This window comes from Rattus norvegicus, chromosome 2 (genome assembly GCF_036323735.1).
Source record: "Rattus norvegicus strain BN/NHsdMcwi chromosome 2, GRCr8, whole genome shotgun sequence".
Lineage (NCBI taxonomy): Eukaryota > Metazoa > Chordata > Mammalia > Rodentia > Muridae > Rattus > Rattus norvegicus.
The window spans coordinates 212782639-212797211 of NC_086020.1; the positions used below are offsets into that span (position 1 = coordinate 212782639).

Sequence of the window (14573 nt, forward strand, 5' to 3'; positions counted from 1 at the left end):
GCATTGCCAGAGGTCCTGAGTTTGATTCCCAGAAACTGCATGGTGGCTCACAACCAACTGTGATGGGATCTGATGCCTTCTGATGTTTCTGAAGACAGCTGCAGTGTACTCCTATGCATAAGATAAATAAATAAATAAATAAATCTATTTTTACAAAACTGTTGGACGTGGTAAAAATCAAACAGCCAGTGTTTAAAATTTTAGTTTTGTGCTTGAGTTCATCCCCCTTTAAGGTTGTTTATTACTGTCTAAGTATTCTTCGCTATGTGAAGACAGTGGTATTGGAAAATGGTCATTTGTAGTGACTCCAAATGGGAAAAAAACAAGGCTCAGTTTAGTATGTGAAAATGAAATTCAATTTTAATTTTATCAGGTATGTGTGGAGATATATTTTAGTATGCATATATTATATATGTACTAAACCGTATAGGGAATTAGGACATTGGCCTCTGGAGTGACAGCCACTTGAAATTGTTACAGATTATTCTGGGATACAATATGTAAGAAAGACCTAGTAAGTGAAGGGATTACTAGATTTGAACCATGAGAAATAATGCACCAGATTAAAATGGAAGGTGTGAGCCTGAGTAGAAGGTGGGAAATGGTAACTGCTGTGGGCCAGGACTACGGAGATGCTTGAAGATAGAGACCCGTGGTCAGGGAAGGGTGGCCCCATCACAGAATAGAGGCTGACAAGAAATCAGGGTCAAAGAAGAAAGACAAACTGGAGGAGTGTTTGCCAAACAGGAAGAGAAATCATGGAGTTAGAGAGGTGCAGGATTTTAAGAAAAAAAGGGGGAAAAGGTACTTATCAGAGTAAAATGTCACTGACAAGACAATGTCACTTCAGTAATGGCACCATAAAAAGTGGTAGCAGTGATGTGTGGAAAGTCAGAGGCACACAAGTGACAGAGATGTCACAAGCACCAAAGTGGCACAGTAAGCTCCCTGCTGTGATGAAGGACAGACTTACCAGAAGGAAAGGTTACCTGTCCAGAAGGTGGACAGGTCAGGCATGGGCATTAACTGAGCTGTCAAAGGGAAGGCTGTACTGTAGGTGAATCCCTGTGTGAGCACTCTGGACGGGAACCTGGCAATAAAAGTGGAGCTTATATCCTACCCCACCCTACCCCTCACGCCCCCTACAACATCTCTTCTCTGACTTAAGACTTTTCCTGTTTTCGTGGTTTCCTTTTTTCTATTTGAAGCACTGAGAGGGAAAAGGTGCTATAGACAGTTTTAAGTGGGAAACAGGTAGCTTGTTCTGTGACTCTTAAAAATGTGCTTAGTAACCAGATTTGTTTTTAAGTAGATTGTTTACAAGTACCGTTTAACTTTACTTAGATAGGGAAATTTGTGTCTATAGATAGTAAAATTTCCATGCTTGGAAATAGCAACTTAGTGCGATTGTTGTCCGTGACTATTGTGTGCAGTCAGGATGTCCTGGGGAAGGAGCACACCAGCATGTGGCTGGTGTCCACATTCCAGAGGCAGACCTCAAGAGTGGGCGCGAGCTGCCTCCAAGATCTTTTTAACCTTGAGGTAAAGCAATCTTTTAACTATTAATTAGCACTATGGCTGTTGTATACTCAGAAGTATTGTCACAGTGTTACTTTGGTGTTGGATGCAATTGGAAAGAGGAAGATAGGATTGATTTGTTGGTGGAAAACTGTCTGCTTTTGTTCTTGAGACCCTCCAGAAATAGTGACCTGCACAGTTGAGGCTAAATTAGAGGCTAGATTTAATAGCAGTTTAATTTTCAGAACCTAAGAAGGCAAGCTGTAGGTAGAAACCACTTGTGAATGTAGGAGCCAAACCGTCTAAATGTGTCGATCCTTCCATCTTTGGGAAAGGGAGTTCCTGTTTTCTTCATTTTGGGGAGAAACTTAAAGAAAACTTGTATAGGATCAGCCGCAGGAATGGAGGAGCCACCGAGACTGTCCTCACAGCCCTAGCCCCTCATTCCATTTTAAACAGCAGGGACTAGAGCAGCTAGCTCTCTTTGGATCATTAACTGCCAAAGGCAATTCTCAAAATTGCCAAACTGTTCAAAACAAAATTAAGACAAAAAACATGATACAGAATAACTTCAGAACTGTAAAATCTCTTATGTCACTACACTACACCTAGATTTTATACATGAAACAGAATCTGTTGCCTTAAAAAAAAAAAAAAAGGAAACATGGAATTTACCTTGTGATAACTTTAAAGTCCGTAGCTTTCTCCTGTTCATCTGGCAGTGATTTGTAGTTCCTGTGTCTCTTTCCATTTCCAAACAGGAAGTTGAGCTGACAAAATATTTGCAATATGGTAAGAGAGATACAGCCTATTTTTGAAGCAGATAAAGACATCCTCAGTTGTGTTATTTATGACATACTTAGTATTTTCAACTGTTTAAGTCAGTTTTATTTGTATAAATGAAAAAGTGTGGTTTTTTTAATATCTATATATCTATATTTCACAGTATTCATAAATTGGCAAATAGAAAAAGAAAAACAAGCCTTAATCACACAACGAAAGATGTTAAAACCTCATCTTTCTTTCTGTTCTGCAAACCTGGCTTTTCAACATGCAGCCATTCGTTCCGGTCCTGTGATAAACAGTGACTGCCTCTGATTTCCTTTGCATCTTTCTAGAGATACATCACACACATACAAGGGAATGCAGGTGCAGTCTCCTTTTTAACAAACTCTTTCCTATACAAATGATAGTATTCTCCTTCTTGCTCATTTATTCGCACATAAAGCATTTCTCAGTTCTTTGGCTTTTATTTGGTATTTTTCAAAGCTGTTTGGTGATACATAATGTCGATGTGCTTTAGCCAGTTCAAGTTTAAACCAGTAGAAGTTTAAATTACTTTTCCTGCTGATGCTTCTTCTGCATAGCCAGGCAAATTCCTAGTGACTTGGGTGTTGAGAGAAGTTGTGCTTTTTGATGTTGTCAGATATCCTCTCTCAGGCCCTGCCCTCCGATAGTGTAAAAGGAATTGGTTTACCCACCTCTGTCAGCAGTGCTAGCTATCAAGATTTGTCACCCTGGCTCATAGCAAAAACCATTGTCTTGGGGTAGTTTGATCTGCATTCTCCATTTTTAGTGCAATTGAGTATGTTTCAGATTCATTTGTATCCTTTTATTTGAGTTGGCTCATTACCTGATTTTTCTCTTGGCATTTGATATTTTTAATATAATTTGATAATTTTAATATAATTAACTTATAGTATTATATTTTGTATTTCTAACATTAGCTTTTTGATATAGTTTATAACTTTATTCTCTTTTTATTTATTTTTACACTTGAAAGTATCTTAAAGTATCAGTCTTTTTTTGTGTTTTGAATCTGAGTTATTAGGATGGCCTTCCATACCCTGAAGTTTCACCATTCTCTAGATCTTTTTTCCTAAAGTTTTCATTTTTAATGTTTTCATTTTTAAGTTTAAGTCTAAAATTTAGAGAAACACAATGTGTTTTTTTCAATCAGTGGTTCTCAACCTGTGGGCCACAGCCCCTTTTGGGGTTGCATATCGGATATTCTTCATATCAGGTATTAACACTGTGATTCATAACACTAGCAAAATTACAGTTATGAAGTAGCAATGAAAATGGTTTTATGGTTTTGAGTCACCACAACATGAGAAACTTTATTAAAGAGTCATACGGTTAGGAAAGTTGAGAACCATTGCGTTAGAGAAAGCCAGCAGTAGTAGGAGTGGGAAAAAAAAAAAAAGAAAAAGAAAACATTTTAGAAGCAAATTTCTGGGCTGAGCAATGGATAGGAAACAGCAAGTGGAACGTAGAAGGAACATGTGAAAGAGGCTCTTGTAAGGGTTGGTCTGCAGCAGACAGCACATGGACAAGCAGTTCCTTGGTAGGATGGAGGGGATGAGGTTCTGTGGGGTTAGTAAGGAATAGAGGAGCAACTTAAATGAGCTCTGTACAAGGTGAAAATGTCTACACCATAGTACAGAACTGAGGCGTTGCACATATCTACTGAATTCCAGCCACTGTATCCTAGAGACTCATTCCATCCTTGATATGCGACTTTGCATGTAAAAAAAGTAAATTTAGATTTGCGTTGACATGAGAAGTGGTCAAGGTCAGACTTGAACCATTTCTGGAACTCCAAAGCCTTACTTCTTCCATATATTTCAACAAATAGCTTTTACAAAAGTAGAGTATTTTATGATGGAAGAAAGTGGTTAATTCTGTAATTAGTAAGTATAGCTGATATCATTTAGGATTGACTGCTGTTTGGCAGACATTGTTAGACTCTTCGCAGGGATGACCTCCCTTAATCATCCCAGCTCCGGTGAAGAATAAACCTGTGGGATCAGCTTCCCCTCAGTAAATGTGGAAGCTGAAGTGAGAGGTTTGACCAGGGTTGTACTCATATTAACTGGTAGAAAGTGGAGATGAGTCAAGGAGATTGAAGACCTGGGTAGGGAAGCCTCAGTTTCCCTGACGGAAAGCTGGTGCGAGAGTGCTGTCTGATGATAGTGTCCCAGCGCCCTATAATTCCCACAGCTGTGGAGCTTGTAATTGCTCCCACTGAGTAAATGAGGAAACTGACTAGAGGTGTTAATGTTTTCTGTAGACACAAAGCCTGCGCAGGCTGTTTGTAGAACCTGTCTTCTGTCTCAGGAGTCAGCCAGGCGAGCTGGGGGGCCAAATGGAGTTTGATGGGAACCCAGGCATCTTACCCTGTTCTATGGTCTGTAGCTTCTTCAGAGTGTTAACCCAGACATTTCCTAGAGATTGTACTCATTCACTACCTGGCTCTCTATAGAAAAAGTTAACATTGAACTGGGTTAAAAAGCCCAATCTTGGTGAATTCTAGGTAAATCACAGTGAAAGTAAAGCAGGCATTACCTATTATAGAGATTTGGTAGAGAGAAATGGAAATTAGATTAGATTAAGAAGAAACATGGTAAAACAAAATTTTTCTTTCACATAGCAAGGATATTGAACATTTTCTTGGGAAAAATGTTAATTGGATGAGATCTAGTGAAAGAGGGAAGGGGGACCAGGGCTCAGGGTTTCAAAGAACAGGATATATTGTTGGAACAAAAAGATGAACCACAGTAGGAGTAAGAGCTGCCCTGACGGGGAAGGAAGGGCACCTACGTGAACTCTCGTTAGGTGACTGAAACCCTGGTCTAGTAGGAATGAAGATGGTTCAAAAGGATGGCCTGTTACTACTTACAGTCATGGTAGTAAATATTTGTCTCCTAATTGTGTTTAATGTCAAGAAAAGATATACCTATAAGAAAGGAAAAATAGTTACAAAAATAGGAGTGGTGTTATGAAGTACTCTGCAGTGGACAATTAAACATGGTCTTACTGAGGTCAGATTGATAGAGAGCGAGCTCCTCTGATCTCAGTGCTACTTTTTAAATGTTCCTACATGCACATTCTGTGACACTGTCGCCAGTCAGGATAATGCTTGCCCTGTCAGGATTCCTACCTCTGCCTGTGTCTTCCTCCCCTTTACAGATTCTGATGGTTTATGTGTTTATTTCCATTCTGTTCAAAGTACTTCTAATTTCACTTTGTGTTTGACCCATAAGTTATATAACAGTATGCTATTTAATTTCCAAGTATTCAAGAACTTTTTCAGAATTTTTTCTGTTAATTTTAATCTAATTCCATGTAATCAGAGGATATACTTTGAATAATTTGAATAGTTTATGCTTATTGAGAGGTAGTTCATATCCTATAATAAGATCTTGCGTCTTCTGCATTTTGCTTCTGGGTAAAGTTGTACAAATATCTGTCTTGTCGGATTAGTTGATGATGTCATTCGGGATTCGCTATCTTGCCTTGTTTTATGTTTTCTGTCACTTATTGAGAGTAATAGTAAAATATCTGTCACTGATAATATATTCACTTTTCACTGTGGTTATTGTCAGTTTTTGCATTGTGAATTTTCCAGCTCTGTACATTTATAAATGTATGTACACAAATTATAAAATTGTTATGCCCTCCTACTACAGTATTAGGATATTTTAAAGATGCCTCTGGACCTGTCCTTGCCTGGGAATCTACTTGTGTAATATTAGGCAGTAAACTCAGGCAACTGTAAGCTATGGTTAGTTTCTTGATAGTCAGAAATTACTGCCTTTTAGCTAGACACATGCTTTTCATCCCAGAACTCAGGAGGTAGAGGTGGGTAGACCTCTGAGTTAGAGGCCACCCTGGTCTGCCAGGAGAGTTCTGGGATAGCCACAGCTACACAGAAAAACCCTGTCTCAAAACAACAGCAACAACAACAACAAAAGATTACTGCCTAATAAGCTAATGTCTTAAAAAATCATGTGTTCTTCAGTTTTGTATAGGTTTTTTTCTTTCTTTGTTTTTAGTTATTTCAGGCAGAAGTATAATCTGTTTCTTCAGTTCGATCAAGGCAAAGGTGTAAAAATATTCTTAAAATTGTTTGCAGTAACTGGTTCTTAAGTTTTTTGTTTTGTTATAAGGGACATTTAGAAGATTTGGATGAAAGCTAGGGATCTAAGTGTCACTAACCCACAGTCTACAGAGGCATATCCATATACAATTCTGGTTGTGACCTCTGGTTCCTGCTTTTCACTGTATTTACATACCCAGTCAACGTCTAAGTAAGGGCAGACCTGTGAGCTCTGAGTCTTTGCTGATAGAGCCGTTTTTCAAACTCCAGCCAAGATAGAAACTGAGGGTGACTTTCTAGCTTCCCCATCTTGCTTCGTAAAGAGATTGGTGCTGCAAGGGACCAGCTGCTTCTTACAGAGTCACAAGACTTACTTAAAGAAAAAGGCCAATTCAAGAAACTAAAATAACCTTTTCAGATTGTATTTAATAATATACAATAGCGAAATGTCAGAATATCCCTACTATAAACAAAAGCATTATGTCAGTTAACATGTACTTCAGAGCCCAAGAACATGCTGATAGGGGGTAAAGCTTTGTGTAACTAGGACTTTAACTTTTCTAAAGCACTGGTTTTTTTATGTGATGCTATGCTATATAGTTTATGATATGCAAAATGTATCTATGACTCCAGTTGTTGAAGTTTATATTAAACTTACACTTCATAGGGACTTCAGTGGACCAGTATCATTAGTTCTCTCTTTTAAAAGCCAGAGAATAGTAAGTGAGGGAAAAACCCTGAACACTCCGTAGAGGTCAGGTACAGACAGCATAGATTTTGTGACTCCAAGATTGATTGAACACTGACTCACCTGGATGTCTTGGATTATGTGACACATATATAACGGACTTGCAATCCCAGCCACTTCTTTGCAAACTGATGTTTTTACATGATTTCCTTAATAAAGAAATTAAATGTTTGTTCATTTTGTATATTAGATTTTAAGTTTCTGAACCTCTTCATGCTTTGAAACAATAGTGATTAAAAGAGTTAGTGATTTTGTATAAATGTAGTGTTAAATGTGTTTTCCTCTACTTACTGCAACTGATCTTTACTTATAGCTGTGAACTTTACAGAAGTTAATGACGAAAACAAAAACGATCTATTTCGAGAAGTCTTTTCCTCCATTGAAACTTTGGCATTTACCTTTGGAAACATGTAAGTGAAGACTGTCATTAAGTCAGTGCTCCTTGAATGTCTTAGTGAGAATATATAGTCCATAAATCTGTAGGATGAATGAAAAATAAACTATTAGGCAGTATCCAGGGCCGTCACATCTTGGCCAGAGCTGCCTTTGTGTTGCTTTATCGACTGTATTTGCAAGTATTTGTAGAGGTTTTAGGGGCTGTGTCTGTGCTTTGTGTAATGAAATTCCTAAAACAATTTAATTTAGATGAAAGATTGACAGTAAGAGAAGAAGAAATGTAATAATTTGCCTTTTTATTTCTGTGCTTTTTTTTTTAACCTCTCTGGATAGCCTCACAAACTTCCTTATGGGAGATGTAGGCAATGATTCGATACTACGACTGCCTATTTCTCGAGAGAGTAAGGTAGGTCAATTTATTTTTAACTTACTATCACAACCGATTCCTCATGTTGATCTTAGTATTATTCTGATTATAGATTACCTCATCTTTTGAGGCCAAACAAAGCAGATTAGTTAATTTTATATATGATAAAATGATCAGTTTCTGGAGCAATAATTTGGTTATACTCTCTCTCTCTCTTTTTTTTTTTTTCTTTTTTTTCCTGGAGCTGGGGACCGAACCCAGGGCCTTGCGCTTCCTAGGCAAGCACTCTACCACTGAGCTAAATCACCAACCCCTGGTTATACTCTCTAAGTGATACTGTATTAAGAAAACATCCTGACTCTTCATGAATCTATGTTGCGTGGTCCAAAACTTTAGTGAAGATTGTTTTTGCTGTGGATAACGGGAGGTGGATATTTGGGTTTGGGTACCTGTCCAGGTGGAGGCCAGACATAGGCATAGAAAACAGCATTCTATTCCCTTTTTTAGAGAAGGGCAAACTAAGGTTTGGTAAATCCTATTAGCCCAATACACCTAATAGAGTTGAAAGGTGTTTTTGCATTGAATCTGTAAACCCTGTATTGCCCAACCATGTAGATTAGATTTATTTAAGTATTTAGCTACATGCTTTAGTCCCAGCACTTGGGAAATAAAGGCAGACAGATCTCTGAGACTAGCCTGGTCTACATAGTGAGTTCCAAGCCAACCTGAGCTTCATAGCCAGAGTGTGTCTTCCAAGAAACCAGGAAACAAAACAAAAACCTAAAAAAACCAATCAAACAGAATTTAACAATTAAGATGATATTTTTAAACACTATTTAATAGATGTAACCATTACTTAATGTGGTTAATGGCCATATTCCAAATGTTGAAGTAGCTACATGTAGCTGGTATCTGATACATACATACATACATACATACATACATACATACATACATACATAAAATGCAATATGCATGACATTTCTATTATCACAGGAAATTTTGTACTTGACACACGTACCTGTGATAAAATGGTAAAAGATGGTTGGGCATTCTCTTAAGCTTGTAGTCTCTTGAGTTTGTAACTACTTCTTTAACTTCTGAGTCTTTTTTAGATTTGTGGATTTGAAGTTTAATATGGGTTCATTGATTTTTACCTAATCAGATTAAAGCATTTGTTTATTGTTGAATCTTGGGAACTATAATTCTTGCACTGTTATGGTATTTAAGTAGACTTCTTAGGCCTGTGAGTTGTAAATACTTGAAATTTTTTAGCAGGAATTACGTCAGAGTAATAAAATCAGAACAGAATTTTTGGAAGCAGCGATCTGTTGTTTTCTGCTCTAATCTTGAATTTGTTTTCTTCTATGTGTTCAGTCCTTTGAAAACATTTCTATGGACTCAGTGGACTTACCTCATGAAAAAGGTAAGTGTTTAAGATTTTATTGAACGCTTTGTGTTTTCTTTTGTTAAGTATTTTGATACGCTTAATCTCTTTGTGCTTTGTGATCTAGTATATTCGTTCTTACTATAAATATAGAAAATTTTACATGTAAAACATAAAATTTGAGTAGATGATGTGATAATGCAAACCGATCATAATTACATTCACATCGTAGCTCAACAAATAATAGAAATACGGACTAAGATTAAAAACCATGGGCTGGAGACACAGTGGCTATGTCTGAGAGCACTCACTCCTCTCGTAGAGGACCTGGATTGGGTGCTGGGCACCTATAAGGCAATTCACAGCCATCCAAACTCTAGTTTCTTGTGGCCTGACTCTTGCTTCTAGCTCCGTGGGCACCAGGCATGAATGACACACATCTACATGCAAAACATACATGCACATAAAGTAAAAATAAGTACATCGTAAAGATAAACACTGGCAGTTTATATACTTATCCTTTGAATTTTTAACCAGTTTTATTGATTAATTCCTAAGGATCCAAGTACTTTTTTTTTTTCCCTTTCTTCTTTTTTTCGAAGCTGGGGACGAACCCAGGGCCTTGCGCTTGCTAGGCAAGCGCTCTACCACTGAGCTAAATCCCCAACCCCTCCAAGTACTTTTTTAAAGAATTACTGTGTGTTCATACTTAACATATACTGATGCTTTTATTTTCAGGAAACTTTTCTCCTATAGAACTAGACAACTTGCTGTTAAAGAACTCTGACTCTATAGAACTGGCTTTGTCTTATGCTAAAACTTGGTCAAAATATACCAAGAACATAGTGTCCTGGGTTGAAAAAAAGCTCAACTTGGGTGAGTTCTCTGTTAAAGCATCTGATTAATTTTGAAACGTTAGAGCTAAATTGTTTGTGATTCATTTTCTACAGAATATAGGTATTATGAGTTATAATTAGTGGTTATTTCACACTAATAAATAGAAGTAGTTTTTTCTTGAGCGAGGCTTTCATATACTAGACATACATACTAAACATTTGTTGTTGACTGCTGGATGTAGGCACATAACAGCAGGCAGCACTATGTCTGCCTTGAAGAAGCCCTACTGTGATGGGTAGAAATGTACAATCAGGGAGTGAGGTGAATGGAGAGAAGAGCAGCAGTGGATGCATAAGCAGAGAGAGAGAACGCATGGCAGAAACAGCTGAGTAGCCAGTGTGAGCAGTGTTCCCAGTTGAGCAGCCAGTGTGAGTGAGCGGTGTTCCCAGCCGAGAAGGTGCTTTCCTATTGATTATCTTTCCTAAGCCCTGACACTTGGAAAGTAAGCAGGGCACGATTGTTATGCCCATTTTCCTCAAGGGCACACATCATTTGTTTGTGAACGTGAGGCTCATTTGGAGGGAAGTAGGATTCATCAATGCGTGTGCTCAGACTTGGCTTAGGTCTCGTTCTGACAGCTGAGAGCCATGTCATGCACGTATGGAAAGTTCCCCAGTTGATTCTGATGAGCAGTCGGATTAAAAGTTATTTCCTTTAATAGCATGATGCACACTATGTGTGACCTCCTAGTTGAAGAAACACAGATAACTTTAGTGTATATCTAGAGAAAAATGCTAATTTTTGTCTTTTTTAACCTTTTCAGAATTGGAGTCCACTAGAAATATTGTAAAATTGGCAGAGGCAACTAGATCTAGCATTGGAATACAGGTGAGTAGTCTGTGAACTCCTTGGGCTCGGAAATAAGAGACTACTTTGTTAAACATCCAGTCAGTTCACAGAAAAAAGGACATAATTGTCGACCTTTGTATTGGAAAAAATAATTTAAATGGTTATTCCTTAGGAATGAAACTAGAGCATTTAAGATTTATACAAATACCTAATTTAATGCTAATTTTGCTAACTGTTCATAATTTCAATATATGTGTCATATAGACACAAGTCATTTTACTAGAGAAGAAAATCTAAAGTTGTATTTTGGAGAACAGGGATGTATCTAGAACTCTAGCAACAGATTTTTCTCTAATGCCAGTTTTAGGGATTGAGCCTCCTCTTATACTGTGCTGTTATAAAACTTACCTTTCACCTTTAAATTCTAGGAGTTTATGCCTTTGCAGTCTCTCTTTACCAACGCTCTCCTTAATGATATACACAGCAGTCACCTTTTACAACAGACAATCGCAGCTCTCCAAGCCAACAAATTCGTGCAGGTAAAAATTATTACATACAGCATATATTTGTTTGTTTTTTAGATACTAATATGGGTTATATAAAACAACTTACTTTTTTTTTTTTTAATATTCTTAAAAGCCTCTACTTGGGAGGAAGAATGAAATGGAGAAACAAAGGAAAGAAATAAAAGAACTTTGGAAGCAGCAGCAGAATAAATTGGTTAGTGTTGAACTGGAGTCTCACTTGCCTGTTAATGAACATCCAGCGTCACCCGCGGTATATAAACCACCTGTCTTACTCTGGGTTCCCTAAAATGTCATCTAATAATCTGTTTAATATTCTTTTCTGGGTAGCTTGAAACAGAGACGGCTCTTAAAAAGGCAAAACTGTTATGCATGCAACGGCAAGATGAATACGAAAAGGCAAAATCATCCATGTTTCGAGCAGAAGAAGAGCAGCTGAGTTCAAGTGTTGGACTGGGAAAAAATCTCAACAAACTACTAGAAAAAAGGCGGAGATTGGAAGAAGAGGCGCTTCAAAAAGTAATATTTTGATATTTGAAACTTGAATTAGTAATACTCTGCTAAAGATTTGACTCTCCAGGAGTCAGGCTCACCAGGAAGGCATATTCGGTCCTCCCCAGTGAGTTTCTTATACAGTGAGAGCAGACAAGTCCCTAGGCACGACGGCAGTGCCCTGGTTAAATCCACACTTGAGAGCCACTGTGTGGGCATGCGAAGGAGTGTTAACAGAGTATCTTAGGATAGTACTTTGTTATTTTTGACTTGATTATTTATAAGGTCTACTGTTTAAGCAAGTTTCTGTGTTACACTCCTGTTGAACCATAATAAGGCGAGGTTTTATATCATTTATGAAATATAATTTGACAAATTCTGTTAAAAATGGAGACTATTTCTTGTGCAAATAATATAGTAATTATAAATTACCCCAGCAATTAAAATCTAGTGTTCTTAAATTGCTAAATAAAATGCTATTTATCTTTAAATTATTTTACTTAATTCATTTCATAGTATTATATTGAAAATTAAAATATTTTAGATTTTTCTTCATAAAGACTTCCCATTTTTTGAAATACTGCTCTAATTACTGTAAGCTTTTAAGTATGCATTTAGTGATTAGTGTTGTTTCTTCTGTGGTGTTTTGAAGGTAGAAGAAGCAAATGAGCACTACAAAGTCTGTGTAACAAATGTTGAAGAAAGACGGAATGATCTAGAAAATACGAAGCGAGAAATTTTAACACAGCTCCGGACACTTGTTTTCCAGTGTGACCTTACACTTAAAGCTGTGAGTTGTTTCTTCATTATTTGAAAGCACAGGAGAAAGTCCTGAGGTCTGATGAGTTTGATTGCTGAGATAGATATTTAAATCCTGAGACTCAAAAGAACATTCAGACAGATTCCGTTTTTAATAGTAATCTGTAATTTGAGCTACCTTTTTCTCTGTTTCTCTATTTCTCCACCCACCCCCCATCCCACCCCCACGCTACCCCCCGCCCCCGGATTCTAGACAGGATCTGCTGTGAAGCCTGTGCTGGCTTTCAGCTCATAAGTCTACGCTTCTCCATGCTGACTGTCAATCTGGTTTCTCTTTCGGGTTCTAACTGATTTGCTCTGCTTGGCCTCATACTAACTTTACCACCTGTTTTCATCTTCTGGCTCCTCCTTATTCTCTGGCTTGTTCTATCTACCCCTGTGTATAGCTTGCTCTCTTTCTGTAACCTGTTTCTGTTCAACTGTCCTGGTAAAACTGCATCCTCTTTTTCTCTCTCTGCTCTCTTTAATAGAAATTCTCTTTCCTGTCCTCATGAGAGTTGGGGAATGTCCTATTATGTCAGATCTTCCTCTGATTTGTCATTTTTTCCTGCCACTCAATTAGACATCACTTTCAAACATGGCCGCATCCTTCTACAAACTAACTTTACCTTCATTGATTGGAATTAAAGGTGTGTGCTAAGGCTGAGGCACACAACTAGAAACAGTTTTTTCAGCAAATAACACCATCTTGGGGTTCACAGTGTGATCAAGTATCCTGTATGTAACACGTATGCACCACTGTGCCTTGTTTTATTGTGGTTTTTTTTGTGGTTTTTTTAGTTACTTTTCTTCTTTCTCTCTACTGTATACCTTGAGTTGATGATGATTTGCTTGGCTAAATTTAAATGTGAGCATTGGTAATTGACTACCTTTCTTGCCTTAGCTTGTAAAACTGATTTAAACCCCAAAACATCGGACTTTGCTGTGAGATAGCTTTGGGAATTTAAGTACAAAAAAGATGGTGAAACTGAACTGAGTGATTTATGTAAAGACAAAGCATCCTGCATCACATTTTCATTCACGTCTCTTGAGTATTGGATAGAGTTTATATTTAATAGGCCTAGTTGGCATGAGTTAACAATTCAAAATGCATATATCAATCCCTGTTAACTGCCACCACAGTTGGAATCAGGAAATTTCAGGAGTGTTGCCCATCTGTTGTCAGTCCTCACACCCATGCGGAATCCTTAGCGACACTCATGTGTTCTCCATCTTGGTAATTAGCTGTAAAGACCTTAGCAGAAGCTTTTCTGCATGTAAGTGTTCCTTATTTTTCCAAGGTGTCTCATAATGGACTCATAGTACCCAGCCTTTTGAGACAGGCTGCTTTTAACCTCTGACTCCTCTGAGGTTCTTGGATGTTGTGGGTGTGTCAGTAGCTCCATTCTCTGTCTTGGTAGCTGACAGCCTACTGTGTTAGTGTCAGCGTTTGTCCATTCATTCACCAGGTGGGCATGTATGTTGTTTATAGTTTGGGTCGTTATGAATAAAGCTCCAAGAATAATTGTTGACAGATTTTGATGAACATAGATTTTATATTTATAGGAATATATAGGAGTGTCACTGTCAGATGCATCACTAACTCAATAAGAAGCTATCAGACAGTTCTCCAAAGTGGCTCTGATCAATGTGAGAACTCTAGCTCTGGATCCTCTTATTATGACATGTTTAGCTGCTCTAATAGGTGGGTGGCAAAGATTGAATTATGGTTTTCATTTGCGTTTCCAGAATAGGGGAAGAAGGGAGTGATATAA

At 37.7% G+C, this 14573-nt stretch overlaps 1 protein-coding gene across 7 annotated transcripts in view; it reads left to right on the forward strand.

The window, feature by feature from the left end:
- The window catches only part of Arhgap29 (Rho GTPase activating protein 29), a 72085-nt gene that overhangs the window by 38013 nt on the left and 19499 nt on the right, over nt 1-14573 (forward strand). For all 7 annotated transcript variants that reach the window (XM_039102436.2, XM_006233240.5, NM_001009405.1 and 4 more), the window contains 9 exon segments: nt 7462-7558; nt 7878-7950; nt 9289-9337; nt 10037-10174; nt 10959-11023; nt 11413-11523; nt 11624-11704; nt 11839-12027; nt 12653-12790. In XM_039102436.2, coding sequence (XP_038958364.1) covers nt 7462-7558; nt 7878-7950; nt 9289-9337; nt 10037-10174; nt 10959-11023; nt 11413-11523; nt 11624-11704; nt 11839-12027; nt 12653-12790 — 941 coding nt within the window.